The sequence below is a fragment of the Pan troglodytes genome, chromosome 1, assembly GCF_028858775.2.
Source record: "Pan troglodytes isolate AG18354 chromosome 1, NHGRI_mPanTro3-v2.0_pri, whole genome shotgun sequence".
Classification (NCBI taxonomy): domain Eukaryota; kingdom Metazoa; phylum Chordata; class Mammalia; order Primates; family Hominidae; genus Pan; species Pan troglodytes.
Window position 1 is genome coordinate 1,255,862 of NC_072398.2, and position 16,763 is coordinate 1,272,624.

The window sequence follows — 16,763 nt, forward strand, 5'->3', positions numbered from 1 at the left end:
TCTCCAACACTCTCCCAGGGCCCTTGCGGAATGGCTTTCCTTGTCAACTCCCTCTCCCTCTGACCTTGTCTACCACTCGGCAGTAGAAATTCTCTTCAATTCGTGTATCAGGTCTCTCCCTCATTTGTCCCTCTTACTAGCTCCTGAATTACTTAGCAGAACCAGAAACTTTGCATCATTCCCATAACTAATATTTACACGTTTCCTTAGATGCCCTTTGAACTAGATTCTGCTAATACAATCCCCGCAATTTCCGTAACTGTCTTGAAAGCAGTGCATTAAACTGAAATTCAGACAATGAAGCTGCAGCTGACCTGCCTTCAGACAATAGTGCTCTAATGCACCCTTCCTCTGACCCTGGTGCGTTATGTAAGTCTCTCTGCCTATGCCTTCTGCGACGAAAAGGGTCCTTTTATAAGGCTTATATAAAGCATTATACATGGAGTGTCTGGAATCTAATACACACTCAACAAATGCTCATCCAAACCCTTGGCTTCCCAATCAATTAATCCACATGGAAGAAAGAAAAGCAAATGCAAATCTTTGGGGACATATTTTTTGTTTAATTGTCTGCAGGGCTAATTCTTCTGAAGTTTCCTTATTTCCATTGTGTGTTTTACCTGGAGATATACGGAAGTGAGGACTTTCTCCCCAATTAGGTGCCAGGAGGTTTGTGAAGATAACAACAGACTATCTGAGAACTTTAAGATGTGGCTGACTGAGAAGGAATAATTGTTGATTTCTAGATTGGATATTTACCTTTTGTGGCTGGTTGTTTCAATTAACTCACCAGTTTTATTCAATTATTGGATTCGAAAGAGTTGTTCTAAGTTAAAAACAACCATCTTGCCCAAGATTGTCCTTGGACATTGAGGGCCTAACACCTTCTGGTTATGGTTGTGTACATGGCTGATGTTCCAGGTACCCTTTGCCGGGTACTCTCTCGAGTCTAAGCCTTGATGGTTTTGCAGGCCTGAGCACCCTTTTATCTCCATTTTCTCAGCTGTTGCTGATGAGTACAGAAGTTTTGTTATTTGGCTCACGCCTATAATCCCAGCACTTTGGGAGGCCGACACGAGTGGATCACGAGGTCAGGAGTTCAAGACCAGCCTGGCCAACATAGTGAAACCCCGTCTCTACTAAAAATACAAAAATAAACCGGGCATTGCGGCGGGAGCCTGTAATCCCAGCTACTCGGGAGGCTGAGGCAGAAGAATTGCCTGAACCCGGGAGGCGGAGGTTGCAGTGAGCCGAGGTTGCGCCACCTCACTCCAGCCTGGGCGACAGAGTGAGACTCCATCTCAAAAAAAAAAAACCAAAAAGAAAGTGGATACATAATCTTTGCTGGCTGGGTCATGCCTGTCTCTGCAAACATGCAGATATTACAAGAGCTAGATTTGTGATAAGCTATGAAAAGACCACCCAGACAATGGACTGTTACACAATCCATAAAGGGTGCTTTATTCATTTTTTCCCTTTAATTTAACAGGAGGAGAAAAGAGCTATGGTAGGAATTAACTGGAAAAGTAGCTGCAAAATAGCCAAGATTCAGGCTATATAAAGTTTGCTGCAAAGAAAGCCAAGATACAGGCTGTATAAGTAGTAACCCAGTTGTTCTACCCCGTATGTGGGACACGAAGAGTTTGGAAGGCAAGACATTAGGTATGTAACTCTGAAAGACAGTTCTATGACTATTTAAAAAGATGTACTTTTTTCTGCACTGTCTTTCCTCCTCCAAATTTTCTAAAAACTATACATATGAATCATATTATCTTGAAAAAATGCATATTGGTTAAATCAAACATCAATAAATCATAAATCCTGTCAGACTATAACATGGTGTGATTCACTGTTGTATCGTAATGCCTGAATGAACTCCAGGCACATGGTAGGTATTTGTTGAATAAATGAATTATAACCAAACAAAATATGTGATTTTTTGTTTTTATACATTTATTTATTCAACGCTTTAATATTTTCTCTTAGACTAAAATATATAAATTTAACTAGAAATATTAATAAATTTGCTCTTCTTAATTAGACTTCTATATACTGGAATTAAAAAAAAATCCTGCTATATTACGAATGGGTTGAAAATCTTTTCTTTTTTAGGCCGGGAGTGGTGGCTCATGCCTGTAATCCCAGCACTTTGAGAGGCCGAGGCAGGAGGATCACAAGGTCAGGAGTTCGAGACTAGCCTGGCCAATATGGAGAAACCCCATCTCTACTGAAAATACAAAAAAATTAGCTGGGCATGGTGGCGCATGCCTGTAATTCCAGCTACTCAGGAGGCTGAGGCAGGAGAATTGCTTGAACCTGGGAGGCAGAGGTTGCAGTGAGCTGAGATCATGCCACTGTACTCCAGCCTGGGCGACAGAGAGAGACTTCATCTCAAAAAAAAAAGAAAATATTTTATTTTTTAACTTCTCTTCTAAAACTCAAGCCTAATAGCCTCTCAGACCAATTTATATATTGCATTTTCTTTGTTAAATTGACAGATTTAAATTTAGAATGATCTTTGCTACAGATTGCTTTAATTGAATGAATTAATTAATTTGTGGTCATAATTTTTTCCATTTAGCCACGTCTGTAATTAAGGTATGCAGAGGAAATGCCATTCAGCAAAAAGCACCTGTTATGTTTTCAGTCAGAACGGCTCACTCACCCACTCAGTGTCTGCTTGCTGGATTTTAGAGAAATCTCCATTTGTTTGATTCAGATTTTAGGTCAACATTTTTGGGACCTATCTTAAGTTAAATTAAAAAAATAAATCCTTTTCAAAAAGAATGGAAGAATTGCATGTGTCCATGTGTCTCAAATATTTTATCATCATCTAAGCCCCAGTGGGCAGAGTTGAATCTCAAAAGGTTGATTTGATTGTTTTCTGACTTGATTGTCAAATTATAGAATAATATCTGGGGAACAAGATTCTCAGAAGGGCCAGGTCCCCAAGAAACCCAAGGCTATTGAAAGGAGAAGTTGGCTTTACCCAGTGTCAGACACCGGCAGAAGATGGCAAATTTCAGATCTCACAAAGAAAGCACAGTAAGAGTTTGGGTTACAGGAGGGCACGGTAGACATTGCCTAGAGCAGGGGCCATTTAGCGCTCTGGACGCCGGGAAAACAGACAGGTAGGGGCAGTTCATGCAGAGAAGAAGAAAATCAACGTGGTGTGTATTTTACTGTCAAATAACATAAATGTCCTTGTTTTGATTGTGTATGTTGGATTCTAAAAATACATCGACTTCAATAAATTATTCATCATTATCAAGGCAATTTTAGCCTTTGCAGATTCTCTATCTTTATGGAAACAGTAAATGATCTTGCCTAAATTATAAAACTGTAATAACAGACAATTAATCAAGAGTTCTCAAGAAGTCAAAAGGCCATTTAGTTTACTCTGGGCAAGATTGCATCTAAGAACAACAACATTCTTTTTTTTCTTTTTTTTTTTTTTTTGAGACAGAGTTTTGCTCTGTTGCCCAGGCTGGAGTGCAATGGCATGATCTCGGCTCACTGCAACCTCTGCCTCCTGGGTTCAAGTGATTCTCCTGCCTCAGCCTCCCAGGGAGCTAGGATTACAGGCATCCGCCACCATGTCTGGCTAATTTTTGTGTTTTTAGTAGAGATGGGGTTTTACCATGTTGGCCATGATGGTCTCAAACTCCTGACCTCAGGTGATTCACCCTCTTCGGCCTCCCAAAAGGCTGAGGTTACAGGCATGAGCCACTGCCCCCAACAACAACAACATTCGTAATTATTTTTATTTCAAAGAAAGCTACAAAGTTAAATCTGAGGTTACCCTTGTTGCCCTAGTGCTAAAGCCAACCCAGTCTTTTGGGAAGCATTTTTTTTTTCCAGCTCAATGTAATTAAAGTAATTTTAGCACTTGGAAATAGTCAGTATTTAAGTAATCAGGCCCAGAGCACCTGTAATCCCAGCACTTTGGGAGGCCAAGGCAGGAGGATCACTGGAGCCAGGAGTTAAGGGCCAGCCTGGGCAATATAGCATGACCTCTACCTCTACAAAAAATATGTGGATATATAATTAACCAGGCATGGTGGCACACACCTGTGGTCCTAGCCACCCTGGCAGGAGGACACTTGAGCCTATAAGTTTGAGATTACAGTGAGCTATGATTGTGCCACTGCACTCCAGCCGGGGCAACGAAGCAAGACCTTGTCTCTTAAAAAAAAAAAAAATCAGGATTTCAAAAGGTGGTGAGCTCTTCATTACTGAAAGGATTTAACCATGAAGCGATGATTATACAACAGTTCATTTTCCTTGTGCATTTGGATATGAATTGCGGGAGGTACTTTAGAAAACTAGGAACTGAGCCCAGTGTCCTGTAAACTTAGTCTATTGTAATAAAGGGCTGTTTTGTTTTCACTGTGGTCTCATCAAGGAGACCCTCATTGCTCTCCATGTTTAACTTATTTTTCTGTGGATGTTCATTTTAAATTGAATACCATGGTCATATGCTTATAAAATACTAAGTGAAAGCCAAAGCAAAAAGGAACCATTTTCCAAGAAAGCATTGTTGTTTTACCAAGAGTATTTATTATTAGTAGTATTATTACTATTATTTGAAACGGAGTCTCGCTCTATCACCCAGGCTGGAGTGCAGTGGTGCAATCTCGGCTCATTGCACCCTCCGCCTCCTGTGTTCAAGTGATTCTTCTGCCTCAGCCTCCTGAGTAGCTAGGACTACAGGTGCCCCCTACCACGCCTGGCTAAATTTGGTATTTTTAGTAGAGACAGGGTTTTACCATTTTGACCAAGCTTGTCTTGAATTCCTGACCTCAAGTGATCCACCCGCCTCGGCCTCCCAAAGTGCTGGGGTTACAGGCGTGAGCCACCGTGCCCGGCTGAATAAATAATCTATGTGAATAAATCAATCTATGTGGATCAAATAACAATTTTCTCACATCTCTTAGTTTTCGTTCAGTGTTTTCAAGCCAGAACTGCTGGAATATTTTGCCTTCAAACCAACATACACTTAACACTTTTATCTTGACTCTTATAAATTCTGAGAATGGCAGAAGAGTAGTTAGATCAGGCCTAAAGAAGAAGGTGTTATCTGAGCAGACTGGAAGGACATGAGAAATGAGCCATACAAAGCTGTTCAAGGACAACATTGCAGGGAACTAAACATGCTAAGGAGAAAACGAGGCAAGTTTCAGGTAACTTGAAGAATACGAAGGAGGCGGAAGCACTGGGTGCAGAACGGACCAAGAAGAAAGTAGACTAAGAGTTTGGTGAGGCTGTGGGAGGAGAGAACAAGCAGGGCTGGGTAACCTGTCAAGGCTTTGTTTTTGTTTGTTTGTTGGTTGGTTTTTTGTTTTTGTTTCTTAAGGTTTATTGAAGAAATCAAGTACTATATAGTTCAATATATATGACACATTCAGTATTATACTCTTTTTAGCATGTGCAATAATGTTAAGATATTATTTTCTCTTGATATAATTATTTCCTGGCTACATGAAAATAATATTCCCAGTGACTTTGGCCAAGCATGAGAGGAGAACGTAGAACAGAGCAGAAATAGTGAATTGCAACAGACATGAAGAACAGAAACAGCAAGTCAACAGAACATGGATTCTGACAAAGTGGAAACTGCAGAGGTGAATATGTGGATTGTCTAGTCACAATGTTTTCTTCCTTTTCAGGAACAATTCACAGTACATCTGTGTTCCCTGCAAAAACTCTCCCGTGTTTTACAATATTCTCTTTGACTGCTTTCTTGAGTGGGGCAGGCTGGACGTGGAGGTGCTTTAACGAAACTATTGCAACAATCTAGATGAGAGATAGTGGTGACTTTTCCAGGGAGCAAGCGATGGTGGTAGTGAATGGTGATCAGATCAGTTCTGGATACATTTTCAGGTGGAGCCAGTCAATTTTGCTGGAAAATTGGACATTGGGTTTGAAAGGAACAAGAGTCAAATTCAGAGTTTCTGGTCTGAGCAAGTGGGAGGATGGAGATGGGGGAGGCTGGGGTAGTCAGGAGTGCTGGTCAGCTAAGTTAGGTCTCGTTAAATTGCAAATGCTGACTAGTCATGAGTGAGCATTTCACATAGGGCAGTTTTTACAGGACGCTTCTGTTCAAGCTTGAGACATAAATTTGAGGGCTGAGAGCAAAGTGACAGCATTCAAGTCAAGAGACTGCCTGAAACTGTGAAGGAAATGAAGGTAGATTGAAAGACACGAAGCCCTGTACAAGTGTGAAAAACCAGGGCTGTCGCTGATCTAAGAGAGTACGTAGTTGTGGATATTAAGTGACCAGTGGATCCAGGAAGAGGGAGGGATCAACGGTGTGATGATGCCACAGATGAAGAGGATCAGGAATGCAGTGGGTGGTTGGAGGGCAACGCCAGCACAGCTGCGCCGTTCTGGGGCAGTGGCAAGAAAAACATCCTGATCATAGTGCATTCCAGCGAGCAAGAAGGCGGAGGACGAGGAGCAGCAGGGAGGGACAGTGCCCTCCAGAAGGGAAAGCATCGGGAAAAGGGAGCAGGAAAGTGCAGGTAGTATTCAGAGAACAGCAAAGCCTCTAGACATTCTTCTCTGTTTTGTCTTTTTAAAGTGGGGGAGAGAAATCCAGCCCATTGACATGCTGAGGAAATGCTTTGGCAGAAAGGGCACCATGGGTGATTCAGGCATGAAGCTGAGAATACCTAGTGAAGGAGAGAAAAAAAGAATTTCTCTTCTCGACTTTCATTACATTCACTGCTAGGACAGATTTTCATGAGCAAAACACAGATCACCAAGAGAAAAACAAGCATGTTTATTTATGCATGTCATGCCCATCACAAGAAAGAAAGCAGCTCTCTCAGGAAAACGGCTCACCTAGATTGCTGTGACGGTCTGGAAGCAGTGGCTTTGAGGCCTTGCTGAAATAGTGTCTTAGCAAGCAGCCATACATCCTCTACGGTGACAAAACAAAAAAAACGGCATCTTCAGGCTTCCCAAACGCAAGACATTTGGGAAGGAAAATTTACAGGAAGAGTGTAGTCTGTTCCGAGATCCCCGGCGTTGCTGTCTGAGCTGAGAAGCAAGCATTATAAAGGAGACTGTCTGCAGGTGGGAAGAGGCAGAGGGGAGGCAGGAAGACCTTTGTCTTTGTAAATCTTGGTCCTGCCTGCAGGGAAGCAGAGGGAGGGGCAGGTCCCCTGTGTGTTCGTCTTCTTCAGCTCAACACTCCTGAGTCTTTTGGATAGGAATAGTTTTGCCTCCGTCACCTGCAATACCTTTCCAGTGTGTAGGAGGTTATGGCGCCTAATGCCCAGGTGGAAGGATTTGCCTTAGACTTGGACACAGATAGTTTACTCAGAGGAAGTGTAGGGAGTAGGTGCACAGGAACAAAAGGTAGTCGATGGCAGAATTTAGTGGCCTGAGCTTGTGGATACTTCCACTGAAGGATTTCAGGATCTTCCAGTGAAATAAGTCTCTTACTGAGGGTACAGAGCAACAGGGATGTGCTAGACATTTGAAAAGAGACCAGCATAAGTGAAATAGTCACTTAGGAGATTGGAAGAGTGAATAGATACGGGTATTGATAAAAACCAAAGTCTGTAACAAATATTTGAAGAGGTTTATTCTGAGCCAAATTTAAAGACCATGATCTGTGACAGTCCCAGGAGGTCCTGAGAATATGTGCTTAAGGTGGTTGTGTTACAGCTTGGCTTTATCCATTTTAGGGAGACATAAGACATCAGTCAGTACGTCTGAGCTATGCGTTGGTTTGGTCTGGAAAGGCAGGACAGCTCCAAGAAGGGGGGACGGTTACAGTCATACGTGGATGCAAAGACTTTCTGATTGGCAACTGGTTGAAAGAATTAAGTTATTGTCTGAAGACCTGGAATCAACAGAAAGGAGAATCTGGGTTAAGATAAGGGGGTTGGGGAAACCAAGGTTCTTATGATGTAGATGAAGTCTCATATGTTGCCAGCCTGAGAAGCAGCAGATGGCAAAAATGTTCTATTGAGACCTTTAAAAGGTGCTAGACTTTCAGCTAATCTCTTGAGGATCAGAAAAAGGCCTGGAGAGGGAAAGGGATTCTCCGCAGAATGTAGATTTCCCCCACAAGAGACAGCTTTGCAGGGCCATTTTAAATATGACAAATAAATATATTTTGTGGTACAATATTTCCATTTCTTTCAGAGTCAGCTGTCTGTCATGATGCTATACTAGAATCAGGTTAGAATTTGGTAGCTTATTTCTACAGAGTCTGTTTCGTCAGCCTTAAAATCTCTTTTTTGATGTTATTGCTGCTCAGTTGTGCCTGAATTCTGAAGAAAGGAGAGTGTAATGAGGTTTGTCCAACCCCCTCTTCCCATCATGACCTGAACCAGAATTTTTAGGTTTCTTTGAAATCCCCTTGGCTGAAAGGAGGAGTCCGCTCAGTCAGTTGTGGGGTTTAGAATTTTATTTTTGGTTTATAAGGGAAATACAGAATGATCGCTCTCCAGCAGTAAGGGCACACTGAGTTTGTTGGTTGTACATTTTAAAGAGGTTCTATTCTTGCTTGTCTCACTCCCTCAACTTCACAGAAGCTCCTGTATGGCAGGTGGATGTTTACTTTATCCAGAACTATAGATAATGAATTAAATGAAAGAATAAAAGGTGTACGCGAGGGTGTAATTATAGTGGCTGAGCATGAGTATGGTATCGGATGAGGCGAGAAAGGACACCAGTGGAGTGAGACAGATTAGTTCAGCACAGGCCTTCACACACACACACACACACACACACACACACAAACACACACACACAGCAGGGACTAATAAATATTGTTTGAGGGTGGAATATATACACTTTCCCAAGATGGCATAGGAGATGTGCTGTGTCTGGCTTCTTTTTCAGACAAAGCCCACAGATGAGAAGGGAAAGGCATTTGCTTCCATATGTGCATGATTTTTTTTTTTTTTTTTTGAGACGGAGTCTCGCCCTGTCACCCAGGCTGGAATGCAGTGGTGCGATCTTGGCTCACTGCAATCTCCGCCTCCCGGATTCAAGCGATTCTCCGGCCCCAGCCTCCCACGTGGCTGGGATTACAGGCAGGCGCCACTACGTCCAGCTAATTTTTGTACTTTTAGTAGAGACGGGGTTTCACTATGTTGCTCAGGCTGGTCTCGAACTCTTGACCTCGTGATACGCCCGCCTCGGCCTTCCAAAGTGCTGGTATTACAGGCGTGAGCCACTGCGCCCGGCCGTGCAGGATGTTTTTTAAAGCTTTGTTGTTATTGTTAGTTTTCTGAGTTTTTGTCCAGCTTTATTGAGGTGTAGTTGATAATTATTGTATACTATATATTTAAAGTGTACGACTTTGTTCTCGTAGATGTATTCATTGTGAAATAATCATCACAATCAATCCAATTAACATATTCATCACCTCAATTTTTCTTTTTTGTATGGTGAGAACACTGAAGATCTACTAATCGGAGTCCTTTTTTGCCTGTCTTTGGAAGGAGACTTCAAGATTTCAGAGAACCCAGATGAATGAAACTGCTGAGTCTCCCTACAAGATCTAACATTCACATTCAGCTTAAGATTTCAAAATGTATTCTTATGAAAGAGATATGGAATTATGCATTTATCCTACTAAAAACTGTACATACAGATCTAAACTATTTAAAAATTAATCTCTGAAGTTCCAAACATCACCAGTGATAAATTTGCGCCTTGTATCCTGTGCTTTTCCAGAATGTTTTTCATCCCCCACAGGCAATGGAGCCCCAAAATACCTCCACTGTGACTAACTTTCAGCTGTTAGGATTCCAGAACCTTCTTGAATGGCAGACCCTGCTCTTTGTCATTTTCCTGCTCATCTACTGCCTGACCATTACAGGGAATGTTGTCATCATCACCGTGGTGAGCCAGGACCAGCGACTGCACTCCCCTACGTACATGTTCCTCCAGCATCTCTCCTTTCTGGAGGTCTGGTACACGTCCACCACTGTGCCCCTTCTCCTAGCCAACCTGCTGTCCTGGGGCCAAGCCATCTCCTTCTCTGCCTGCATGGCACAGCTCTACTTCTTCGTGTTCCTCGGCGCCACCGAGTGCTTTCTCCTGGCCGTGATGGCCTATGACCGTTACCTGGCCATCTGCAGCCCGCTCCGCTACCCCTTCCTCATGCATCGTGGGCTCTGTACCAGGTTGGTGGCGGTCTCCTGGTGCACAGGGGTCGGCACAGGCTTTCTGCCTTCCCTGATGATTTCCAGGTTGGACTTCTGTGGGCCCAATCAGATTAACCATTTCTTCTGCGACCTCCCGCCACTCATGCAGCTCTCCTGTTCCAGAGTTTATATCACCGAGGTGACCATCTTCATCCTGTCAATTGCCGTGCTGTGCATTTGCTTTTTTCTGACACTGGGGCCCTATGTTTTCATTGTGTCCTCCATATTGAGAATCCCTTCCACCTGTGGCCGGAGAAAGACCTTTTCCACATGTGGCTCCCACCTGGCTGTTGTCACTCTCTACTACGGGACCATGATCTCCATGTATGTGTGTCGCAGTCCCCACCTGTTGCCTGAAATCAACAAGATCATTTCTGTCTTCTACACTGTGGTCACACCACTGCTGAACCCAGTTATCTACAGCTTGAGGAACAAAGACTTCATAGAAGCTGTTAGAAAGGTCATGAAAAGGAAATGTGGTATCTATGGAGTATGAGTAAAAGGAAGTTCCTTTATTAGGTAAAGAAAATTGCACAGAACGTGCAGTGGATTAAATTCAGGGTTAAGTGAATGGTAGATTCAGACCTTTAAACCTGAAGATCATTGTCAGAACTGCATTGAATTCTGTAGGCCACAAAACAACAGCTTTTTGAGGGTTCCTCACTAGCAACTGGTCAGAAGATAAACTGCCTCCATCAAACCATTCTGAGGTCAGTTTTGTCCTAGACACTTTCTAACATCTTGTTAGGAAAATCGGATTGAATTCCAGTGGATGGTGATCACACACACATTACTTTCACATTCCACAATAAGATTTCCCTTTGTTTACATAACCTTATGTACAGAAAGCTCTGCATCTTTTAAGTACTCTTAGTAGACTGGCCTTGTGGACCTAAAACCTGGTGGGTGCCATTGGTGCTTATTAAATAGCAGTAGAAAGAATAAATTAAAAAAAGAAGACCTTTAAAATGTTTGTTGACCTATATTATCTCCTAAAGATAAGAAAGAAGTAAGGCCTTTGAAGTGCCAAATATTCATCTACAAGACCTTAGATGTTTTAGTATTTTTTGTTTAATGAAATTGTGGGAAGGAAGGAAGGAAGGGAGGGAGGGAGGGAAAGAAAGGAAGGAAAGGAGGGAAGGGAGGGAGGGAGGGAAAGAAAGGAAGGAGGAAAGGAGGGAAGGGAGGGAGGGAGGGAGGAAGGAGAAGATCCTCAGTATTCTGTGCTACTGTGAGTCCTGAGAGTCAGAGGATGTCACTAAAATGTTTAAATCACTTTTTATTTTCTTGAGACAGAGTCTCACTCTGTCGCCCAGGCTGGAGTGCAATGGCGCGATTTTGGCTCACTGCAACCTCCGCCTCCCAGGTTCGAGCGATTCTCCTGCTTCAGCCTCCTGAGTAGCTGGGAATACAGGCATGCACCACCAGGCCCAGCTAATTTTTGTATTTTTTTTTTTTTTAGTAGAGATAGAGTTTCACCCTGTTGGTCAGGCAGGTCTTGAACTCCTGACCTCAAGATCCACCCGCCTTGGCCTCTCAAAGTGCTGGGATTACAGGGGTGAGCCACCGCGCCCAGGCTCTTAAATCACTTTTATAGTTTATTTTATTCAGCCAGTTTAGAAGATCTCTACAAATCCTGCCCATTGTTTGATTCATTAATTCTACAAATATTTTTAATCTCATGATGCATGCCACGTCCTGTGCCACAGTCTGAATTTCCTGGAAAGACAATGACATAGAAAGGACCAAGCAAGCCAGGCACAGTGGCTCACGCCTGTAATCCCAGCACTTTGGGAGGCCAAGGTGGGCGGATCACCTGAGGTCAGGAGTTCGAGACCAGCCTGGCCAACATGGAAAAACCCCGTCTCTACTAAAAATACAAAATTAGCCGGGCAAGGAGCATGCCTGTTATCCCAGCTACTAGGGAGGCTGAGGCAGGAGAATCACTTGAACCCAGGAGGCGGAGGTTGCTGTGAGCTGAGATCATGCCATTGCACTCCAGCCTGGGCAACAAGAATGAAACTCCATCTCAAAAAAAAAAAAAAAAACGAAAAAGAAAAAAGAAAGAAAGGGCCAAGCAAGACTTTACCTTAATAGACCTTCCAATGCAGAAGGGAGGAGAAAAATGTAACAAATCATAAAGCAATGATTGATTTATTTCTACTTGTGATGATCACTATGAAATAATAAAGTGAGGCCGGGCGCAGTGGCTCACCCCTGTAATCCCAGCACTTTGGGAGGCCGAGGCGGGCGGATCATGAGGTCAGGAGATCGAGACCATCCTGGCTAACACAGTGAAACCCCATCTCTACTAAAAATACAAAAAATTAGCCAGGCGTGGTGGCAGGTGCCTATAGTCTCAGCTACTCGGGAGGCTAAGGCAGGAGAATGGCATGAACCCAGGAGGCGGAGCTTGCAGTGAGCCGAGATCGCACCACTGCACTCCAGCCTGGGTGACAGAGCGAGACTCCATCCCAAAGAAAAGAAATAATAAAGTGCAAGCTGGAGCATGAACACAGGACGACAAGTCTGAGTCAACATACATGATTAGGGAAGCTTTCTATGTTATGTAGCACTTCACCTACGCTTCAAGAGTGAGGAGAACAAGAGTGGAGAGTAGTCCAGCTAGGGCATGGCAGAAGAAGGCTGAGGAACTGGGGAGATAGAGGAAGGAGCTCAGTCTGGAGAGAATGGTAGGGGCCAATCCATCTCTGTCATTAAAAACCTCATAGGGTTTTCAGATCTTGCACTAAGGGAAATGATTATCAAAACATACTAATTAGGGAATGACATGATATATTTTGCATGTGCGAATTCCATTGCTGTGTAGAGAAAAGACTAAAAGAGAGCAAGAGCTGTTGGGATCATTGCAGTAGCCCACGCGGGAGCGGAAGTTGGTTTGATTTTAGGTTTCATGATGTAATCCATCACAGGAAGTACCTCATGGATGGTGAGGTTGGGAGTACCTGTTCCGGTCTCACTCGTTCCAGTGCAGTGGTCCCTGAGCCTCAGGGTTCAATGCACTTTCACCGTCTAGCTCATGTAATTTCCCCCACCACATGTCCTTGGGTTCTTTTACCTGCCTTTTTCTAGCCCTCACGTTTTCTCTCCTTTCTGGGATTTGACCTGTGAGAAATGTCCTCAGTCCTTTTTTGATTCATCTGGTTCAAATATTGGGTAGAAGGAAAGTGATGCATTAGAATCTCAGATCAGGAAATGGGTGCAGTAGGGAGAGAAGTCTCATTGGTTTCAGCTTTTCGGTAGAGTACCCAAACGATCAATATCTTACCTTGCAGATGGTCATCTCTGATTAGTATATTAGCTGTGCCTTGTGTTTAACTGGACTTATGTTACTCTACCAAAAGCTTTTTCTAACGTGTTAAATTTGATGGTGCAGGGCTCTGCATACGGAGAGTAAAAAATTATTGATCCACATATTGGAGACAGTAAGAAATTACACCAAAAGAACATTTGGATGTATGGATCTGGAGCTCAGAGGAGGGGCCTGGCCAAAAGTTAAACATTTGGAAGTTTTTAACATATAGATGATATTTTAAAATATGGAAACAAATTCGATTTTTTCAGGGAGAGTGCAAACCAATATAATAAGAGAGTGAAGAACAGAGCACAAGGAACACTTTTACACTGTTGGTGGGACTGTAAACTAGTTCAACCATTGTGGAAGTCAGTGTGGCCATTCCTCAGGGATCTAGAACTAGAAATAACATTTGACACAGCCATCCCATTACTGGGTATATACCCAAAGGACTATAAATCATGCTGCTATAAAGACACATGCACACGTATGTTTATTGCGGCATTATTCACAATAGCAAAGACTTGGAACCAACCCAAATGTCCAACAATGATAGACTGGATTAGGAAAATGTGGCACATATACATCATGGAATACTATGCAGCCACAAAAAATGATGAGTTCATGTCCTTTGTAGGGACATGGATGAAATTGGAAATCATCATTCTCAGTAAACTATCGCAAGGACAGAAAACCAAACACCACATGTTCTCACTCATAGGTGGGAATTGAACAATGAGAACACTTGGACACTGGAAGGGGAACATCACACTCTGGGGACTGTTGTGGGGTGGGGGGAGGGGGGAGGGATAGCATTGGGAGATATACCTAATGCTAGATGACGAGTTAGTGGGTGCAGCACACCAGCATGGCACATGTATACATATGTAACTAACCTGCACATTGTGCACATGTACTCTAAAACTTAAAGTATAATAATAAAAAAAAATTAAATTAAAAAAAAGAATTTTAAAACATTAAATTTAATTGAAGGAAAAGAAACCCCAAAAGGAGCTAGCAGGAATGACCACAGAAGCTGGGGGCACTTGTGAGGTGGCTGCGTTTCTCTAAGGGGTGAGAGTGTTGGGAGAAGGAAGAGGCACAGAGGTTGGGGGGCACTTATGAGGTGGCTGCGTTTCTCTAAGGGGTGAGAGTGTTGGGAGAAGGAAGAGGCAGTCAACACGGAAGATGAGGATTAAAGGGTTTTCATCGAACTTCTCATCACAGACTTTAGTGTTGTTCCCGGGAAGGGCAGCATGATTGGCATCGGGGTAGTGCACATCAGACTAGTGGCAATGGGGCAGGAATGACTTGTACAACAATGGAAGCAATTGTGTGTGAAACAATTATCCTGAGACATGTAATTCTTCTTCTTCTTTTTTTTTTTTTTTTTTTGAGAAGGAGTTTTGCTCTTGTTGTGCAGGCTGGAGTACAATGGTGTGATCTCGGCTCACCGTAACCTCCACTTACCGGGTTCAAGCGATTCTCCTGCCTCAGTCTCCCCAGTAGCTGGGATTACAGGGGGGCACCAATACGCCTGGCTAATTTGTTGTATTTTTAGTAGAGACAGGGTTTCTCCATGTTGGTCAGGCTGGTCTCGAACTCCCGACCTCAGGTGATCAGCCCGCCTCGGCCTCCCAAAGTGCCGAGATTACAGGGGTGAGCCACCGTGCCCGGCCATGAGACACATAATTTTGAAAGGTTGAAAGAAAAAATTGTGTTGGAGGGGCAGTTGTACTTTTGTAAGATGTTAGCATCTAAGTAAGTTTGAACACTTATGGGAAAGGTCCATAGTGATAAAAAATAAATCAGAGGAATCAATATAGAAAGTGATGACTGATAGCCTGAGATAAAACAAGAAGGCATCTTGTTCAAATGTGGAAATACCAACATTCAGTACGGGAAGTGTTTTCTTTAGTGTAGGAGGCAGAAAGGAGAGGATCATCGTAGTCTTATGAGGATTTAAAGAAATGGAGATAGGGCCAGGCTCAGTGGCTCACATCTTTAATCCTAGCACTTTGGGAGCCAAGGCGGGAATATGGTTGAGCCCAGGAATTGGAGACTAGCCTGGGCAACAAAGAATGACTATGTGTCTACCAAAAATAGTAAAAATTATCTGATCATGGTGGCATGTGCCTGTAATGCTAGTTACTCAGAAGGCTGAAGCAGGAGGATCACTTGAACCCAGTAGGTAGAGGCTGCAGTGAGCCATGACTGTGCCACTGCACTCTACCCTGGGCAACAGAGTGAGACCCTGTCTCAAATAAAAAAGGAAAGAAATGGAAATGGCACTTGTACAATTTCCCACCTGAGGAGTTACATGACACGTTTTGGTGACAAGGTCAATTGTTCTTATTTACCATAGACAGTGTAGGTCAGGATTTGAAGAAAGTGGCAAAGGCATTCCATACTCATCTTGCAGAGTGAGATTGACAGCTGACTGAAGACACAGAGGTGGATTTGCGAGCAAAAATGAAAGCTTAGTTGAAATAGGGTATGATTGATTTATTGTAATACTAGCTTGCCTGTGTACTTTTATCTCTTTTTTTTTTTTTTTTTTTTTGAGACGGAGTCTTGTTCTGTCGCCCAGACTGGAGTGCAGTGGTGCAATCTCGGCTCACTGCAACCTCCGCCTCCTGGGTTCATTCTCCCTGCCTCAGCCTCCCGAGTAGCTGGGACTACAGGCACCCACTACCACGCCCGGCTAATTTTTTATCTTTTTTAGTGGAGACAAGGTTTCATCACGTAGACCAGGCTGGTGTTGAACTCCTGGCCTCAGGTGATCCGCCTGCCTCAGCCTCCCAAAGTGCTGGGATTACAGGGGTGAGCCACCATGCCCGGCCTCTCTTTTGCATTTTAAGCTTTTATATTTAGTATATTTATTCTAGCAAACTGCATAGGGCTTTGTATTTCAATCTGATATTTATAACAGTAAAAATTAATATATTCATGTTTATTGATACAATTCTTATTGTTGCAGATTCATAATTCATATTTCCATTTTTTGTTTTCTAAAATTTGTTTTATTTCTCATTGCGTAAACAGATTGTGTTTCTCTCATTATTCCCACTTTTCTTTGTTGAGATAATCATGCTCCACTGATGCCAAAGTTATATAATCTTACTATAGTTTATACGGTTCTACTTATTTTAATATGATAATTTTAATTAATTAATTTTTTATATGTTTGACACAGGGTCTGACTCTGTCTCACACTGTTTCCTAGGCTGGAGTGCAATGGCACGATCATAGCTCATTGCAGCCTCGACCTC

General features: G+C 42.9%; 2 protein-coding genes across 4 annotated transcripts in view; one reads left to right on the forward strand and one right to left on the reverse strand.

Moving 5' to 3' along the window:
• The window catches only part of LOC104004828 (uncharacterized), a 225,911-nt gene that overhangs the window by 5,456 nt on the left and 203,692 nt on the right, over nucleotides 1–16,763 (reverse strand). The gene's annotated exons all lie outside the window — the stretch shown is intronic.
• Nucleotides 9,641–10,762, forward strand: LOC469160 (olfactory receptor 11L1). Its single transcript, XM_009441845.3, has one exon. The coding sequence runs from the start codon at nucleotides 9,727–9,729 to the stop codon at nucleotides 10,669–10,671; it is 945 nt and encodes a 314-aa protein (XP_009440120.1). The 5' UTR covers nucleotides 9,641–9,726; the 3' UTR covers nucleotides 10,672–10,762.

What these genes read in the sequence shown, in the direction of transcription:
- LOC469160 (XM_009441845.3), top strand. Translation starts at nt 9,727, where the DNA reads ATGGAGCCCCAAAATACCTCCACTGTGACTAACTTTCAGCTGTTAGGA.